Below are 20,172 nucleotides of genomic sequence, written 5' to 3' on the forward strand. Positions count from 1 at the left end.
ATTCAGCCATGTATCCTACTCTTGAAGGTAATAACCTTATGACAGAGAGGTCCTGTAGTGCCCTGTAGTGTTGTATCCCCTGTTCCCAAGGGCCTCGTGCTTCAAGGAATATCTCTAATGTGTGCTGCATGTGCTCTTTGATGTGGCCTCTTCTCTACCTTGTGTTGTGGAGTTTTTTCTGACAGTCATCAGGTTGATTCGTGGGGGATTTAGCATGATTTGAAAGTTATCTAGTTGAATTTTTGGAACAAGGTAAGCATAGGGACCTCCTGCTCTGCCACCATCTTTGTCCCATCTCTCCTAAACGTGGGAATTTTTAACTGCAAAGAACTCAGACAAAAAAACCCTCCAGTATTTAAGAAGAACATTGAAGAAAACTGTCCTCAAATTACCAGCCACTGCTTTGAGAAAAAAAAATATTTTCGACTGTTTCCCTTTTCTTAACAGGCCTACATGTGTTTTTTGTTTGTTTTGTCTTTAGAGCAGGTGAGTTTGATTTGTTAATTGTGGACTCTGAAAGCAGGTAGGGAGTTTTAGGAAAGATGAGGCCTGAAATTCCTCATTCTTAATGTGATATACAACATTCAGAAGACACTATTCATTACTGATGTTTAAACTTGGAGTGTTTTGGTTGACTAGGGTATTTGAATGACTTTGAGAATTAAAGAAACTTTAAAAATAAGCTTAATGTCTATTTCTTCAATCAATTCTCAGAACTTTTTATGCCACTGTAGAGTGTTAGATATGAATCATGCACGTAAAGTTTTCTGGGAGTATATAGCAACTGCATCTTCTACATCTTTTTGTGATTCCTCTTTCAGTGAAGTTGGCCCAATTGTCATGGAAGTTTTCTGAAAACTGTGTTATATAGAATAAAATATCTGGCAAAGCTCTTTAAGCATATTGATTAAGTTGATATAATAAGTGAATGTTTTGAAATTTTAGTGAAGTATTTTTGTGGGAGAATGAGGCTACCTACATGGTTACATTTATCTTTCAGGTGACCTTAACATACAACAGCCTTCTTAGTTGCAAATATGCTACAGTTGGTTTGTGTTAAGAAAAAGGGAGGAATGCCTTGAATCTTTATAAATTTCAAGTATTATTTCTCATTTATTTTATAATTTGAACTTTTTTTTTTGGCTCAGTTTCCACAGGGTTGAGGGAAAAACCCATTGCCTATCACGGGAGTGTTTAAAGATACTCCATACTGTTTTTAGTCCTTGTGTTTTTAGATTTGACTCCAGAAAGCATCAGATGTTATAATGGAAAAGCATTTCAGAGTGAAAAGGATATTTAAATAAGTTTCCATATGCCCTACAAAGAATTTAAAATCAAGCTTACCCCCTCCCCACCCTTTAATTCAGTAATTAACTAGACTTGCCCTGTAATTTGGAGGAGTATAATAGTTTACACCTGTTTCAACTTTTGCTGTTTTTATTGGCTATGGCTTTTGCCATCCCATATTTCTTGTGAAGCAAAAATATCAAATAAAATATGGCAAAACATTGGAGAAATTATAATAAACATAAAAATGAATTGTTCAGCTTAAAATATGAAATGCTTTACCTGCACAATCTATGAAGCTATGTTTCAGTAGTATTGAAGTAATTTATTCCTGGAATTCTATGTCATGAAAATAAAGACAACTGCTTTCATTGGCAAGTATAGTCCAGGGATTTTACAATCAAATGATTACATTTTGGAACATCAGGCAGAAGTCTGCTATAAAGACATTAGGAAAAGCCTGCTAAGTCATTATGTGTGTATTCCTGTTACTATGGAATATAAAAGATAGGAGTATATCAGTGTATAAGAGTGTGAGGACTCAGTAGAACTGTTATACCACAGAATAGAATTAGACTTCAAAGGTCAAGGAATGCTGTGACATCAAGTATGTCTTGGCTCATTTCACAGGCAACATTTGCCCCTCCAACCATAATGAAAAGACAACCATTGAGTCAAGATATTATCATATCTCATGTTTTTCTTACAATCCAATTCTTAGATGGTCTTCCTAGAAGCACCCTTCACTCTTCAGGCCTGGCAGTAGCTGCCCAGCTGTAGTGTTGGATTTAAGAGTAAAATGAGTAGCTTTTTAGTACATTGTCCCAAATGAGAACAGCTAAGTTAAATTTCTAATAAGCTTAGTTTGGATAGAGTTGTGATTGTGAAAAGATATTTGGGAAAGTTGTCACTAAAATTAAATTTTGATTTTGGCTTTATCTCACTAGTGGGAGGCTGTGAAAATATAGGCCAAGATCGTAAGTTGAATGTCAGGGCCTTGCCAATGTTGATTCACCAGCACAGGACTTAAATATTTATGGAATGAAAGAGTGAACTTCTTTTTGTTCTTTTCTGCATCTCTAAAATGAACATATTAACCTTGGCAGCTTTGCTTGCATGGGGTCAGTAAAAGTCCTTCAGGAGACCCAGAAACCCAGAAATGAGATAAGGAATAGTCACTGTAACGTGCCAATGACTGGGACTGACCATGGTTTATACCTAAGACAGTGATCTCATTAAGTATCCAACCAGAGTCTTTTTATTAGGGTAATTGTGGGCTTCAGGAATGGACATTACTCTAGATTTAGGGGAAAATCTATCTCAGATTTGGAGTTTTTTATACATAAACACTTGGAATGAAAAAGGCCAAAGAATTTTGGTATGAGTATTTTTGGTGCTAATGAGTATCCCTGCCTCCTCTTCCCCTGGAAATCGTAAGGTGGTTACATGTGCAGGTTTCTGTTAAATTTTAGATATTTTTCTGGAACATAGTTATAATTTGAGCCTAAGGAAATCCCACCCCCTCCATTTTTTATTCATCCAGGGATTGAAAGGCCATTCTATGAAGTCTGTTTAGCTGGACTTCAAATGAAGGGGGATTTAAAGGTTGTGACATAATGAGTTTATCATGAGCAAAATAAATGCCCTAAAGGAAATGTCTGTAATGAACTGTAATTGTAATAGGAAATTTAAAGTGATGAATTATAAGTTGTGAAGGAGTTCCCTGTGGGTGAATCTTTCTTGCTTGATAGGCTTTTGGAAATATCTTTGATTCTAAAGTTTCTTTTCAAAGAAGAGTTTCCTTGGTGTCACTAGAATTTTCTCACATCTTTGTGCCCTGCTGTGCAATTTTCATTGCCAAGCAATTTTGTTATCGAGTAGGGCCCCTTCAATTTTTTTTTTTTTTGCTTTAGAGATAAAGGCAGCCTAAGAGATGGCTGAGTTGAAGTGCCCCCAAGGCACTTGTTATTAGGTTTGTGTCATTAGGTTTGGGCACTGTCATTTTATCTTGCCTAGGTTGTCCCTCTAGCTACAATCAGCCACATTTTCCAGTTTATTTGGAAAGTATGAGCTTTGCTCTTTTGGTTCAAATTTGCTTTTTGTATTTTTAAAAGTTTTATTAATATTGACATATTTCCAGATTAGAGAGTAGAAATCATAATTTGTAGAGTTAACTACCAAGAATGTATTTGTGAAAATGTGTGCTTGAAATGCTCACATGTCTTTGCTCAGTTCATGCTGTAGAAAGTATGGTATTTGTGCAGAAAGTAAAAATAGTATTGGCATTATGTATTAGGTTTGTTTTGTTTGTGTGTGTGTGTATTTGTTTTTTTGCTTCTGTAACAAATTATCACAAGTATAATGGTTTATAATGTAAATTTATTATCTTACAGTTCCAGAGGTCCAAAGTCTCAAATGGGTTTCATTGGGATATACCAAGGTGTTGGCAGGGCCATGCTCCTCCTGGAGGCTCCAGGGGAGAATCCATTTCCTTGCCTTTCCCAGCTTCTAGAGGCCACCTATGTTCCTTAGCTTGTGGCCCCTTTCTTCATCTTCAAAGCCAGCAGTATAGCATCTCTAATGCCTTTCTCCTCTGACCTCTCCTTTCTTTGTTACATGTCCTGCCCTCCCTCTGCTTCTGTTGTCACATTGCCTTCTTGAATTCTGACCTTCCTGCTTCCCTCTTACAATGAACCCCATATGATGACATGCGGCCCACCTGGGTAATTGAGGATTATCTCCCTGTCTCAAGATAATTTAATGTAATTTGATCACACCTGCAAAATCCCTTTGGCCACTTAAAGTAACATATTCAGAGGTTCCAGGCATTAGGACATGACTATCTTTGAGAGGCTATTGTTTAGCCTACCATTAGAATACAGTTTTAAATTTTTTATTTCTTTTTAGCTCTTGTCATACATTTATTCAGAATGTCTTTGGAAATCACAGAAACATGTACTCTGAATTCTGTTTTTTGGATGCAAACATGTGGATAAAAATACACATTTTGCAAGACTGTAGAAGGTGTCTTTAACTGTGAGATTAAAATTGGTGAAAAAATTTATATTTTAGTACTTGCTATTTTTTTTGAGGGAATTTATTTGAGTTTTGAGTCTTCCACTTAACAGAATCACCTGCCACATTTCTTGGGTCATTAATAATTTTTTAAATTGAAGTATAGTTGACACACAAGAGTCTTTAATAATTTTATAAGTGTCCTGGACACACATACATGCATGTATATGCATGTACATGCAGTGCCCCTTGATAGTGTTGACCAGTAAGTGTTTGGGGTACCATGGTCTTCCAGGTTTCATTGCCTAAGAGTTCTTGCTCCAGCTTGTTTCCTTGTCTTGGCCAGAGGCTTCTCCAGTTAACCACTATTCCACCCTGCACCTGAATTTGAGACCCGTTTGGTGTTTGCCTTCTGAAAGATGCAATTTGAGGCTATTGTGAGCAAGGCGCTTTTGTCTCTTTGGTCCCTCTTTCCTTTTAGTCAAATTGCCTACTCCTCTCTACAGATTTAAAAAAAGGTTCACATTGGGTGCCTGGGTGGCTCAGTCAGTTAAGCATCTGACTCTTGATTTTGGCTCGGGTCATGATCTTAACGATTCGTGAGATTGAGCCCCACATCCAGCTCTGCACTGACAGCACAGAACCTGCTTGGAATTCTCTCTCTTCTCTCTCTGCCCCTCCCCTGTTCACGCACACACTCTCTCTCTTAAAATAAATAAACTTAAAAAAAAAAGGTTCACAGAGTTGTAAGACTTTCGAATGTAGAAAACTGGGTTTCTCATGTATTTATAGGCTACCATTTACATATAAAAACAATTTGTTCAAATGTAATGACCTTTTAATTAATCTCCCATGAAGTTTTATTGTTGTCTGTGACCTTCACTATTACTATTTAATCCTCATGTTGTTTTGTCTTTATCTTATAAATGTGAATTAAAGTGTGAATTGAAGTAGTATGATGCCAGCTGAAACTCAAGTAGATTATATAGTCTTTGCAAAGCATAGAACAAAAAGGAAGTGCTTAGAACACTATAGTTGGTTATATTGGTAGTTGCATTTCTTCATGTAGTTCCTTAACTATGAAAGGATGAGATTATAATCATCAATGTGTGAAAAGAGAGACCTGAATCTTCCAGACCCCCCCCAAAAAAGTGTGAAATTATCTAAAGATGTATAATTGAATGGATTAGTGTTTTGTTTTTTACCAGCTTTGCATCAGAAATGAAGCCTGTTCTGGCAGTCACTGAGCAAGAATGGCATCTTGCTTACTTTTGTATTCTCATACCTGATACTTGAGAGGTTTTTGAATACAGAGATTGAAAAAGAAACTATTTTAAATGTGTATGTTTTTATTTACAGCTGCTGCTGAAGGAAAAGGCAAAAGTGGGGAAGACTTTTTTCAGAAGGTAAGTTGCTTTGTACTCCTGCCTTGGTGATAATTAAGGAGAAATCAGCATGTTGCAGTGGCTATACTCAAAACTCCTAAAAACTCCCCTTCCATTTGAAGGGGAATAGATTTTCATGAGACAGCTGGAGATGTTTAGGGGAAAGAAAGGGTGAGATGCTCTTTGGGACATAGCCATTCTAACTTCTTGCTCCTCCTGAGCAAATCTAAGGACATGTTTGCTTGGAGGCAAAGAGGCAATGAAGGCTGCCACGTGGGCTGTCCTGATTATATTCTTTCTCTGCTGCCCCCTATTTCTTTTTACCCCTATACATACCTGACCTGAGACATGGAGAGGAATCCCTCACAGCTTTCCTCATTTCCAGTAAGCATGACCACAGGTGGGATAATATAATCGACAAAAGATGCACCTTTAGACCTGCTTGCTCACTCTTGGTAACCATGTTCAATCTGTCCCTGTCTTCTGAGAGTTCTGAGTTTCAGTGAAGCCAGTCTGGCTAGTCATATATAACAAAGGGAAATGAGAATGGACCTGATGAAAAAGGAATATGGGAAACTATGAATAGCAGTTGATTATTTCTAGTCAGCTCTGTTTTAAAATAAGTGCTTTATATAAGGGAAGATGTCTGTCCTTTCAAAGAAATTGACTCAAGTGCATGTTCTTCTTTCATTTATTTGGATTTATTATATTTGTGTCTTTGTTGTTGGGATACAGAAAGCATGTATGTAGAAACATATATACAGGTGTCCTGGAGTGAAATAAAGCAGCAAGTATAGATGAAGTTAAATAACGCTGGGGAGGGTCGTCAGCCTTTGGAAAAATCAACCTGTGTGTAACCAGATGTGACCTTTTATGGCCTCTTTATTCTCTTGCCTCTGTGTGAGCTACATGTTTTGTTTGCTAACTTTTGCATTCTCTTCCAGGAATATGTAAGCAAATATTTTCAGAGCCGATGCTTGTATTGGTATTTCTTCATTCTGAAAGTATTTATTTACCACTTGCTCTATTCCACACACAAAAGAGACTAAAACGAACAAGGCATAGTCTCTGCCTTAAAGAAATTAGTCTGGTGTCTGACAATATTCATATAAATAGCAGGAGAGTCTGGGGCTATAGAGGGTTAAACACTTGACTGGGGCTTTAGAAGATGAGAAAGGATTTCTTGAGTTCCTGAGATGAGTAGTAGTTAAGAGAAGAGGTAGGCTTGGGAAGGCATTCTAGGCAGAGAAACACAATGTAAGAAGGCTAAACAGGGGTGGAAGGATTCCTGTGGCATTCACACTTCAGACCTTTGGCTTGCACACATGACATCTGAGGAATTCATAGTTCATGGTGAGATATGATATCCTATATGATGAAGTTCCTTATTTGAGTGGGGGGGCCCTTTTCAAAAGGGAGTTAAATTTTTAAAATTTAAAAATGCTGTGCTGGCAGAAATAGTTTTCCAGCCCTTCTTTAGGCTCAGGCCGTTGAAGTTTCTGTACTATACCAGAAGCTCCTTACTTGGCATTATCTCTTAGTGATTAATATCCAACATATCAGTACCTGAGCATTTCAGAATGCCCTGCCCCGCCTTTTACCTAAGGCAGGCTTGCCGTGAGGAAGAACAAAGAAGACACATAGCAAAAATGACAGATCTGCCTTGGGTTGACTGAAAAGGTGCAGATAGATGTGATCTGTGGAAGGGTTTTATTTCATTGTTCTTTAACTTGTGGATAGATGGAGAAAGCAGATTGTTGAGCTTTGTGTGACTGAGACATTTTCAAAGCTGAATTAAAATACGGTGTATATGGTCATAAAGGACCTTCATTCTTAGAAGATTTGCTATATTTATCACTCTTTGTGGAGCCATATATACATTCCAGCAGTTTAAATAGAAACACATGTTTGAATCCAGGAACATGTGTGCGTCCACCAAACCACGAATTGGAATCATAGATTCCATCCTTGGTCACAGGTTAATGAGGTCCTGAATAACTAAATGGGAGTAATTTACATCTCTTCATTTTCTTCTTTAGTTCAATAGCGTGTCTTCCTGATAAGTGTCCATACAGGATTTGGATAAACACCCTGGGTAGAAAAACCTGTAACTTTAATAAAAGGCAAACACCCCAAATTCCAGAAGAGTACTTTTCAGTGTTTGACCAGACAGAAGTAGACACTGTGGTTCATCTACAGTAGAATGAAGTAATAGAGAAGTATGGAATTGTTCTCCAAGAACTTGCTTCTAGTTTCACACGTATTTCAGTTTCACGTAATGGCATTTTGGAAGAATTTCAGAACAAGAAATAGGCCACATTGCTGGTCATTAGCATCTGTGGGAAATTAATTTTCTTTTCTCAGAGTAAGGCAGATATGAAGGCTCCATATGCTTATTATTAAAATGTTTTGGTTTTGACTCTAGGTGTGTATCACAAACCCAAATTAAAACCTCTCTTGAGTTGACTTTAAAACTTGACCACGCTTATTATTTTATAACCTCTAAGTCTGGAAGGCTACCTTCCTATCTTTATTCTGGCTTTCCCTAGAGAGGAGATTGGAGGAGTATGAGACTTTTATATGTCACTTTGTTGTTGTTGTTGTTGTTGTTGTTGTTGTACCATTAAAATATATGTAAAATCATATACTAAATCTATTCTCATGAAAATATTTGAAATTAAAAATAAATTTAAAATATCATTAAGAAAAAAAACCTTTAAGGATAAGGATTGGCAGATTCCCTCAAAGGTTTTCAATTGTAGCTTAACGACTACTAAGATCATCACATACATTGTTTCAGATTTGGAGCTGTAGCAGTTTATACTTAAATTTCTCCTATAGAGTCACATTTATTGTTTCAGAGATTTACCTGGTTTTCTATATGCTATTTTACTGCATGTGTTAGGAATATTTTATTTCCCCTGATGCTCTCTTAGAGCAAAAGACTAACCTGGTATTGCAGAGAAACCCAATAATTTAGTGGCTTAAAGAACAGAGTTATTTCCTTTACTTTCATGTGACATTGTAAGGAGCATATTCCTGCTTCGTGGGTGGCTCTGTCCCATGCTGTCAGTTAAAGACCCACATTCCTTCTAAGAAGTAGCTCTGCTACTCCTTAGGGCATGGATCTCATCTTTGTGGTTGATCTGGGTGAGCCATGTTCAGATGTGAGCTGGGAGAAAGAGGAAGAGTATGAAGGGGTGTGCCCCAGTCTTAAAGCCTGAATGTGGTGTATGTTACTTCTCATATTCCAAAGGAGAAAACTTAGTTATGTAGCCTTCCCTAAATGTAGCAATGGACAGGGGGGAGGAGGAGCATATGGAAAGAGGATTGATTTTGCAAGCACTATCCACCAGAAGACCAATAGTTATGACAAAACTATTTGTGTGTGGTCAAAGTGTAATGTCTTCCTGTGGTGTGCTTTGAAACCTTTTGTGTTAGTTTGTTAGGGCTGCTGTAACAGTGTACTGCAACCTGGGTGGCTTGAACAGCAGAAATTGGCTGTCGGACAGCTCAGGAGGTAGTAGTCCAAGATCAAGGTGTCAACAAAGTTGGTTCCTTCCAAAAACTGTGAGGGAGAATCTCTTCCATTCCTCTCCCTGAGCTTTTGGTTGGTTGCTTGGCATCTTTGGTGTTCCTTGGCTTGTAGATGTGTTATCTCTATCTCTGCCTTTGTCTTCACAGGCATCCTCCCTGTGTGTGTCTCTGTATCCAAATTTTCTCTTTTTATAAGGACAGTGGATTAGGGCTCACCCCAGTGATCTCATCTTACTAATTATATCTGCAGTCACCCTGTTTCCAAATAAGGTCACATTCTGAGGTGCTGGGAATTAGGATTTCAACATAAGAAATTTTGTGAGGCACAATTCAACCTATAAACACTTCTTAATGGAGGAAATCGTTCTGTAGAAAAATTTACTATAATTAGAAAAAAATTGCTAAAACTGTAAATGTTATTTATCACATTTTCCTCTGTATATTTAACTGCCTAGTCGTTTGTACTAAATTTGTTTTTTTTCCTTATTACAAGTCATTTCTAAATTGTCTAGAACAAATCTGTAATTAACACACAAGAAGGATTAAAAAAATGTAATCTGTCATCCCATCCTTGAAAGAGAACTACTGTTTATAAACCCTTAGCATTTTTTCTGTGTATATTAAAAATGCATATAAAGTGCTTTTCAAAAATATTCTCTGATTGGCTGATGGAATTATAAGTCAGAATGTTTTCATTGGATACATTCCAAATGTTTTCCTGTATGAATACTTTGCAAGATCTCCAATAATTGTACTTTTTATTCTTTGGCTCTAACTATACTTACAAAAGGGAGGGAATGGATACAACTTTATCAATATTCTCTCTAGTTCGTTTTCCACCTCTCATGGCAACTTTAATTGAAACACATGGAAATGATTCTGCCAGGATTTTTACAGCTCTTTGGGCAGTTGTTCATGGCTTACTCACTGTCTGTCCTGTTTCCTTTTAATCAGTGCTTTTTTTTTCTTGTGAAATAACTATGGCCAGATCTGGGAGGGGAAAATGTGTTACAGTGTATTAGGTGGGGATGAGTGTAGTGATTGTGCTGCAAATGTGACTCATCAAAGCACCATGCTTTATTTAGGAATCCTGAGTCCCAATGGCCGAAGAAGACTAAATCCAGTCAGCATCATAATTGAAAGCCAACTTTTCCATTGCATCAGGTTATATACATTATTTCTCCCCAAAGTATACATCACACATTTTTAATGTAGGGATATTTTTATAGTCTTCAAATGTGTCAGTTTGGAAAAATGACCCATAAACTATGGCTTTTCATGAGAGCTAACAGTAAGACTAACATAAATAAGATACTGTTTGGTGGCTTATGTGGTGTATTTTTAGTACCCTCAAACTCATCCTTTTAATTCAAACAGATTACTTTTGTCATTTGAGACTGGAAAGTAGGAAGTGTTGTCTTTGGGGGAAAATTGTGGAAGGAGTATTTGTTTCCCTCTACCAAATGAGTGTTTCAGGTGATCTTATATGAGGAATTCTTTAATCTTTTTACTGGGGCGGGGGCTAAGGCAGAAATTAAAGAATTGCTTCTACTTTTTTGACTGGTCATTATTTGTGTATGTTGAATAGATCATATTCCTCTGGTAATAGAAATAAGTTTGGGTTTAATTATTTAAAAATGAATTCAATTAACTGTCACACATGATATACTTTCTCTAACACTGAGACTTTATACTTAAACAATTTAAATCAAATTTAATTAATTAAAATGTTTGTTTATTTTGAGAGAGAGAGTGTGTGCATGTAGAAGCTGGGAGGGGCAGAGAGAGAGAGAGAGAGAGAGAGAAAAAGAGGGAGGGAGAGAGGGAGGGAGGGAGAGAGAATCCCAAGCAGGCTCTGTACTGTTAGTGCTGAGCTAGACACAGGGCTCCATCCCATAAACCTTGAGATCATGACCTGAGCCGAAATCAAGAGTCAGACACTTAACTGACTGAGCCACCCAGGTGCCCTTGACATTTGATTTAAGTAAAATTGGGATATTTTAAAATTCTAATCTTATAGATAATGTTTTAATATGGCTCACAATTCAAATGTTATGAAAAGATGTGTATTCAGTGAGTATTTGGTGTCATGGTTCTGAAGATATGTGGAGAGGGCTGTTACAGTGTTGGTTCTAATCTTATGCAAAGGTGATCATTAATGGATGTCATTACTAATGGACAGTTAAGCCTTGAAGCTAATGTTCAGAGATTATGAGTGGCCCTGAGAGTGAGTTTCAGTGAGAGAATTTGTCATCATGGTTCTCTCCTATTACTGGCTAACTAAGGATAACTGACCATGTATAAGGCTTAGAAAAACGGAACAACCCCTAAAAGCAGGTTGGTTATCTTTTTGAAAGTTGTCAAAGATAAGAATCAATCCTATTTTTATGCCTCATAATTTTCTCTCTCTTCTGTCTAGCAGATAAAGGTGAGTGAGAAAAGATTAAGAAAAGGACCATCTCAGTGACTTATTCATCATCCATTTTTCTGGTCTTCTCAAGTCTGCCTTGGTGTTTTATCTGGCATGAGAAGCTTAGCTGTTGGGCCCATATTTGTAGCATGCTGTATAATTACCTGTAGATTTCCATCATCATATTGTATTTTGGCTTTCATTTCTGGCTGCCATTTCATACAACTGCTTTATGAAAACCGTATTTTGTTTTTTATTCCTCTTTCTGCAACCATGGAATGGGGAATGTCATTAAGATTCCTGTAAAATGTATGTTGATGGTAGTCAATATGCCCTAATTACTACCACAGTTTTTTTTAAGTGAATAATAATCTTAAATCAGTAGCTGGTGAGAGTTTAGGTTTTTCCAGTAAAAATATTCTTTCTTCTTGAAACCAAACTCAAAGCATTGGGTCATATGGAAAATCCAGTTGAATTCATGAACATAGGTTTGTTTAAGAAGGGTCACCAGGCAGGACTCTGGATTAAATAGTGACACTCAGCATACCTGGAGTAGAATTACAATTGAAAGGTCTAGTAAATGATTTATTGGTCTTAGTTTAAAAAAAAGGCTTTTGTATTATTTTGTAAAATGTTCTCCTTGAACGGATTAAAGTCCTTAATTCCTATAATTGTCAGCATTTCTCTTAAAATATTGAGATACAAACTTCTTTTTTTTTTTTTAATTTTTTTTTAACGTTTATTTATTTTTGAGACAGAGAGAGACAGAGCATGAACAGGGGAGGGGCAGAGAGAGAGGGAAACACAGAATTGGAAGCAGGCTCCAGGCTCTGAGCCATCAGCCCAGAGCCTGACGCGGGGCTCGAACTCACGGACCGTGAGATCGTGACCTGAGCCGAAGTCGGCCGCCTAACCGACTGAGCCACCCAGGCGCCCCGATACAAACTTCTTTATATATGGTTGATACTAAGATTTCAGGACAATATTCACACTATACAGATAAGCCAGAATTACACTAAAAAATGGATATAAGCATATTTGTGTGGGTCAGAAGCAGTTTTTCAAGATAGTGGCATTACCTGTTTTTGAGGAAGGATTAAGTTTGATTAGTTCTCGTCACAGGAGACTTACTTTTGCTGTGGTAGTCTGTATCTGTGTGTATATTTAATTATGTCCTTTGGTTGTCACATGATTCAAATTGTTTTTATATCTAAGATAGCATAAGACAAATTCAGTCTTGTATATACATACAGCATCATTGGAGATGTGTCTGAAGATCAATCTAAAAGGATATTCATTGTGATAATATTTGTAATAACTAAAAATAACCCAAGTGCCTAATGTATGCTTGAAATATGCTAATATGCTATATACAAACTTTATATTTCTAGATAGGCATTAAAAAATCTTGCTTTTTTTGGTAAATATTTAACAACTTGAGAAAATGATCATATAAATGCAAAAATCAGGACAAAACGTATAGCTTAACTCAAATTTTCTTACATACATTTATGCCTTGAAAAATGATTGGGGCAGGAATTATGCCAAATGTTAACATTGATTATCTTGGCTGTGAGATTATGGTTCATTTTTATTCTTTCTCTCTACTTTCCTGCAGTGGACAGCTAATACTTTTAAAACCAAGATCAGCCACTACCAACTCATGGAGCAAAACAAATCATGATTGCTAAAAGTTTGAGGTTGCTCATGGATGCATGAATTGTCAGTTTATAGCATATACAGTATTTTGGTGAAAGAAGTCTGAGAAGTCATCTGGTTCTGCTTCCCATCAAGTACTGAAGTTCCTTCTGTATCACAACAGTTGTACTATATATATATATATATATATATATATATGGCACATCATTTTTAGTGAATGCTAACTTTTTAGAAAGGCTCTCCCCATTTGTTTTTGTTTTGCTATTTGGAGGTGTAAAATTTTTTGAAGATGGTTTTTTACAACATCTCTATGCCTTCTTTTCTTCCAACTAAAGATTTATTTAGTTGGATTTTATTTAGTTGCTGATTTATCATATGACTTAATTTTCAGACCTCTCACCATTCTCTTCACTTTCAGGAGCAGGATCAGTGTTCCATCTTAAATCTGACAGTGATATCTGGGTACAACATTTTGGATATACCCTGTACCTTTATAGTGAGGCCATAATATCTGTGATATTGATAGGATCCTCAAGTAGCTAAAGATTATATAATCTTCAGGTGCTGTGCATTGGTACAGACATGAAGAATTGGCATTTATTGCTATTCTTCACCCAATTGAAGAAGAAAGGCTGGCCCCAATTCACTGCTAGCTAATATTTATGCTAACATAAAATGAAGATACTTGATTTCAGACTGGCAGGTCAAGGCCCACTTAGGTATTGCTTACTGCTCTGTCTCTCACTCTACTCTCTCGACCTAACATTTGGCTTGGAGATGATGTGGCCATTATGGTGGCCAGCATATGGAACTATAGAAGGCATCTCTCTGAAAGGTTTCACCTGGCTTCTGTGACTCACTAGTCAGAACTCCTGTATGATTTTCTTTCTTCACTATGGACTCAAGGTTGTTCTAGAGTAAAGGACTCAGTGGAAGGATTACAGTCCATAAAATTGATGGGGTCATTGTAGTGCCATTTAGTGTGACTCAAGTGAATGCCGTGATATTTAATAAAGAGCTTAAACTTTGTTGACCTAAAATGGGCTCACAGAAGAATTAGCACATTTTAAAGCTGGATGTGGTGATGGCATTTTTTTTCTTCTAGACAGTGCTCTGATTAGTCTTGGATTGATTTTTCTTTCAAGGTCAGGCAGCCAGTTGGTGGCAGCTCACTTGAAGAGTGCTTTTCCAACTTTGTTTGACTGGTTTTTTTTTTTTTTGACTCCTGTTAGTAAAACATTAATGATTTTCTTTAAATCAGCAGTTCTTATACCCTCTTGGCTGGGCTATATGCTTCTATAGTTGAGAGAAGTTCTGTCAAGCTACAAGTTTTGCTAGGTAGGGTTCTGAGTTAGGGTTGTTGTAGTGCATGAGAGGAGACAACTAAAAGGCTGGAGGCAAATTAATGCAGTAAAATAAATGGCATGGATTTTGTAGTCTTTTATACCTTGTTTAATCAGATTTCAAAATCACATTAAGTTGGTTGTTGTGAAGTTTGTATCTCTGATATTTTGCTATTATAAAACTTGAAATAATGGTTTGTTGTAATCTCCTGAATCAGCCCTTTCTTGAATTTTGGGACTCTTTTTTTTTAAGAACAACTTTTTTCTTGATGTGTTTAATATTTTGTGTTTTCTTTTAGAAAAGGTAGATTATTTTTGGAATTTATTCTTTGGGGAATTCAACCCTTAACCTTGTTTGTATGTCTGAATCGTACTTCATTACATGCCTGCCTTCCTACGTAGCCTACCGTGAAAAAGAAGAGGAGCAAGCCATGTTTTGTACTACCTTACTCTGCTTCCCAGCTCATCTAGCCACCACTGATGGGTCTAGATGTGGGATCCAGTGATGGCCATGACCAGTGTGATGGGCTCTGAAAACTCACCTAATGAGATTAATCTCTAACAAATTGGGAAACTAAGACCCAGAGTGATAGTGGGAACAGAATGGGAAAGGTCATGATGTTAGCACGGGGTGAGGGAGAATCCAGGGGGACTGAGTTAGACATTTAAAAGCTGGAATGATAAGGGAGAAGCAGCTGTGAGTAAGCAGAAGAAGCCCATCCACAGAAGGGAACATGGAACAAAAGCCAGAGAGAGAAGCAGATAGGCCAGAAGTGAGAGAGCCCCTACAGAGAGCAGGCAGTTTGTGCTGCTTCTTAGATTTTGATCTGTAGGTGTACTTGTAGCTTCACCCCTTCTGATGTAGTTGAGAAATAGTGAGGCCTTGTAATCAAGATTTGGATTAAAATGCATAAAAGCCATTCAGTTACTTGAATAATTGTACAATTGCCCTCTCTTCAAAAGGTTTAGGCATTCACACTTAACAAAATTTGGTGTGTGTGTGTGTGTGTGTGTGTGTGTGTGTGTGTGTGTGTGTAGAGTAGTTTAACTCCTCAATGAATGGCTCCAATTATATTTTGTGTTTGGGGTGCCTGGATGACTCAGTTGGTTAAGCATCCGTCTTCAGCTCAGGTTCCTGAGTTCGAGCCCTGTGTCGGGCTCTGTGCTGACAGCTCAGAGCTTGGAGCCTGCTTTGGATTCTGTGTCTCCCTCTCTCGCTGCCTCTCCCCCACTTGTGCTCTGTCGCTCTCTCTCAAAAATAAATAAATGTTAAAAAATTTATCTTTAAAGGAGCAGTGCTCTTTAGATGAGGCATAAGGAAATTTTCTTAAAACCTGCCACTAAACTATGTATATAGCAGCAATACCATAGTGTGTTTAAAGCATGAAAAAAAAAAAAACCACTACACCAGTGTATGATGAACACTCTTTATATATGTACTATATATGAATAGTACTCTTCTTTAGGGTGTTTCTTTTTGCTAGTCAGTTGCCAGCATTATTCAAGGAAAGGTCACCACTATTAATATCTTAGGTGGAAAAAGCTTGTGCTGTCCCTGTTTTCCAAAAAGATTTTGTTGTGGGATTTCCTTCTTCTTGGCCATTAACATTAATATTGTTTCAGTCAACATTATACCATTTGTGGGAAATTGTAGTCAGCCAACACGCAGAGGGATTAGTACAGCATGAAACGTTTTCTGTTCTTAATTATGGTTGAGAAGAACTTTTTGTTACTTTACATCTCTTTATGTAACATGATCCTTGAATTAAATTATTAAATCCTCTGAATGTTATTCTCTTACTTTGTATGTTTAGCAGTTGTGGCTTATCCTAAACTAGTTCTTTTGTAGTTTTTTTATTTCTTTGGGTATAAATTCCTTCTTGAAAGAGCTGTCTTTACACTTTAAGTGGTAAAAAAAAAATAGGTTACATAGCCTTTCTTTTTTCTTTTGTTTGATGTAATCAGAATGCTAGGAGAAGTGTGTAAATAAATATGTGTTTTCTTTCTTAGCATGCACTACTTTTAGTACTTTGGTCACCCTAGAATATCGGTCAGTCATTCAAATTTTCTACTTCTTAATGGTTAAAGTGATGATAGGTGGGGAGCGAAGGAATTTAGAGATGAAACCAACTATTGGCAAATCTATAGAACCTTTAGTGTTGCTTTCTCAGTTTTTTCTTGACTTCACCATCAATTACTTTTTTTAAGGGGAAAAAAGAAAAACAAACCCAGTTTCAATTCCCATGTGCCTGTTTACTTTGAGAGTTACCAGGAAACCTTAATCCCCTGTGAATGAGAAAACGTTTAACTTAGTTTGAAGTTGTTTTCTTAAATAGAACTTCTTGTTAATTTTTCTATGAGATCTTTGAAGACAATGGTTGTAAGTCAACAGGGGGTGCTGTTTGAGAAGCTCTGTATATTCCCTAGGTTTGCAGGTTTGGAGAGCCTGTTTTCTTGTCTTCAGTCAGTACCTTGAGAGGGAGATATTAACAAAATTGAGGAAATAGTGTATTTCAGTACTTATTGGGAACATGGATATGTGTTTCTTCTCATTTGAGTACCACTCCACTTTAGTATCCCTCTCATACGTGAAAAATATGATGAGCTACCTCATAATCTGTGAATCTAAAAACTTTCCTGTTGTCTTCTAGGGTCCATGGGACTGCTAAAGAAGAAATAATTACCACCTTCAAAGGGTTTTCAAGCAAAGGGGGGAAATGCTTATAAGAAGGGGCTAGAGTGAATGATTGTGTATTGGCCTTACAATAGGATGCCACTCATGAGATACTTACTGCCTTCCCTGGGAGCTAGGCACCGTCCATGTGCAGGACTGTAGAGGGAAAAGGTGGCCATATAGCTTCTGTCCTTAAGAAGGTCACAATCTAGAGGAGAAAGTGTTTGAGTAGGATATGAGGGATAGGTGAAATGAGTATGTTGAGTATATTGGGTAAGATTAGATTAGGACTTTGTGGAAAAATTTCTGACAGAGAGCAGGGATTAGATTAGGTTAAAATGTCTTCCAGACCTGTGATTTCATGACTTCAGTGTCTTAATGGAGGCAAAATGGAAAGTCATTCCTGACAGAAAGAACCAACTAAGTGCCTTTGCAAAGGTAAAACAAAGAATGGGGAGACCATTTCTCTGACATATGGTCCAGAAATCAAATGAGTTGAAAGTGATATATATATCATCATATCATTTCATCTAAGTTAGTTATACACAGATCCAAGTGAAAGGTTGAGAGGGTGAGTAGAAGGATTTGAAATTCAGATTAAATTTAGGAGATCCTGTTATCTATATTCATTGTCTACTGAAAGATGATGAAATTTAAAAAGATAACTACACATTTTGCAATATAAATTGTTTTGCAACTTTTGACTTCTTTGTAAGTGCTGGGTTTAGTGACGTGTTATTACTTTCTTCTTCCCACTACTTTCCTGGATGATAAATGCATTCCCAGGAAGATGAGTTTTTAACTATGCTTTGACTACTGTAATGCCTTCATTGCATTTTGGGTGATAAAATTTCTAAGTTTGGAATGATGGCTATAAAACAAAATCATTTAAGTAAGTCCTGAACCTTCTTTGATACGTATTTTTTTAAAAATGTATTTTTCAGGAAGACAGTTAAGAGTTTTGGTTTTGCAGTTTAATTCTGGCTGTGTTTTATGGAAATCAAACTAAAACTTCTGAGACCAACAGTTCAAGTTTGGCAAACAATAGAAAATTTGATTCTATTTGTATAAAATTAAAGACATCCTTAAAGAAATCTTTGACTATCAATTTATCATTCTGTAGTATTAGCATGAAACCACCAACATAATGATGAACAAATAGAATATTTGAGATCCAGTATCATATGCAGAATAAATATAGCCAATACTCAGTTTTTCAGGAATAGATTTTCTAGTTGAATTAACTGGAATTCTTGTTCCTATTCTCATTTCCCAAACTCTGAGCCATTTTAGTGTTGGTAAACTGAATCTATAGCAGTGTTCTTAACTGTCCTTGGTGTGTGTTTGCCTGAGGACCTTTTAAAAACTCTTGATGTTCAAACTTAGAGATTCTGACTTAATTGTTCTGGAAGTAAAGCTAGGGCATTAGTAATTTTTTTTTAAGCTGCCAGCGACTTTAATATACAGCCAAAGTTGGGAACCAGTGATGTGGAGAATGACAAGTGCAAACAGAAATTATAAATTCATGTTGATCTCTAATGCTGATAAAAGGGAAGTAATTGTATGTTTTGTGTGTGTTTGTGTCAGTTACTAATAGATTTCATTTTCTGTTGAGTATCATTTTCCTAGGACTAAGTGTTATTTATTGGTATTATTTCCAAGAGGGTGTACTGTGAAACACTAGTTCTGCATTATGTTAATAAGTATCATATTTTTAAAAGTTCCATGATAAGTTTTGAGGAATGCTGTCATGGACAGTTAAAAAGATTCTTTCCTGTGAGACTGCTTATAGCCTCTAATATGCTAGTTATTTGCATTTTGTGAATTTGTTAGGTAAATCTCTTATATGCAGCACTTCACAATATAATTTGATGAAAAACTTTTTTGGGAAAATCTAGTCTACAGAATTCAGCAATCTGTGAATCATTTGGAAATTCCTTTTGTTTCTTTTGTTTTCTTTTTTTTTAAAACCAAGATGTGTTTTGGGACTGGACGTGATATAGTTTATACTTTTTAAAAAATATTTTTTAAGTATATTTTTACTTTTAGTAAAAAATATTTTTGCTCAGTGGGCCTCATGACAGGATGAGAGTGTAAATCATTTCAGAGTATGTGATTCTTTTCTAAAACACAACTGTTATCATTTTATATCTGTGCTCTGAATTTCTTTAACATTTCTCCATTGCCTCCCAGATAAAGCTAGCTTTCCACCTTTGGCACTGAATATTAATTATATTTGGTTCTTTCATACTTATTTAATTTTGTCTCCCATTGCTCCTCAAACCATTCCAGTTTCATAATTTTAACTGGTTGATATCAGCTCTTGGCATCCCCAAGCCATGATCATTCTTTAAAAAAAATTTTTTTTAATGTTTTTATTTATTTTTGAAGGAGAGAGACAGAGCATGAGCAGGGGAGGAGCAGAGAGAGAGGGAGACACAGAATCCAAAGCAGGCTCCAGGCTCCAAGCTGTCAGCACAGAGCCTGATGCAGGGCTCCAACCCATGAACTGTGAGATCATGACCTGAGCCGAAGCTGGCAGCTCAACTGGCTAAGCCACCCAGGCACCCCCAAGCCATGATCATTCTTGACTGTAATGGCTATAGATCAAAATATCACCCACTTAGAAAGTCATTTCTCATCTTGATCTCTGACCTTTCCAGTTGTATAGCTAAAAGTCCCGCCATTTTGTGGCATCCTCTGGACTGGCCCATCGCACATTGACAGTTTTCATTTGTTTACGTGTTGTATTTATATATCTGCATCACTTTGGATTTTATTGAGAAGTTAATTTGCTTACCTGTTGTCCTGTTTCTTGAGTTGGTATACTAATAGTCCAACTAGTTTCTGATGAGAGACTCA

At 36.7% G+C, this 20,172-nt stretch overlaps 1 protein-coding gene across 3 annotated transcripts in view; it reads left to right on the plus strand.

Moving 5' to 3' along the window:
- Positions 1-20,172, plus strand: part of BICC1 (BicC family RNA binding protein 1) — a 295,442-nt gene that overhangs the window by 103,268 nt on the left and 172,002 nt on the right. For all 3 annotated transcript variants that reach the window (XM_047825734.1, XM_047825731.1, XM_047825733.1), the window contains exon 2: positions 5,662-5,708. In XM_047825734.1, the coding sequence (XP_047681690.1) occupies positions 5,662-5,708 (47 nt within the window). The remainder of the gene's footprint in view (positions 1-5,661; positions 5,709-20,172) is intronic.

This window comes from Prionailurus viverrinus, chromosome D2 (assembly GCF_022837055.1).
Source record: "Prionailurus viverrinus isolate Anna chromosome D2, UM_Priviv_1.0, whole genome shotgun sequence".
Lineage (NCBI taxonomy): Eukaryota > Metazoa > Chordata > Mammalia > Carnivora > Felidae > Prionailurus > Prionailurus viverrinus.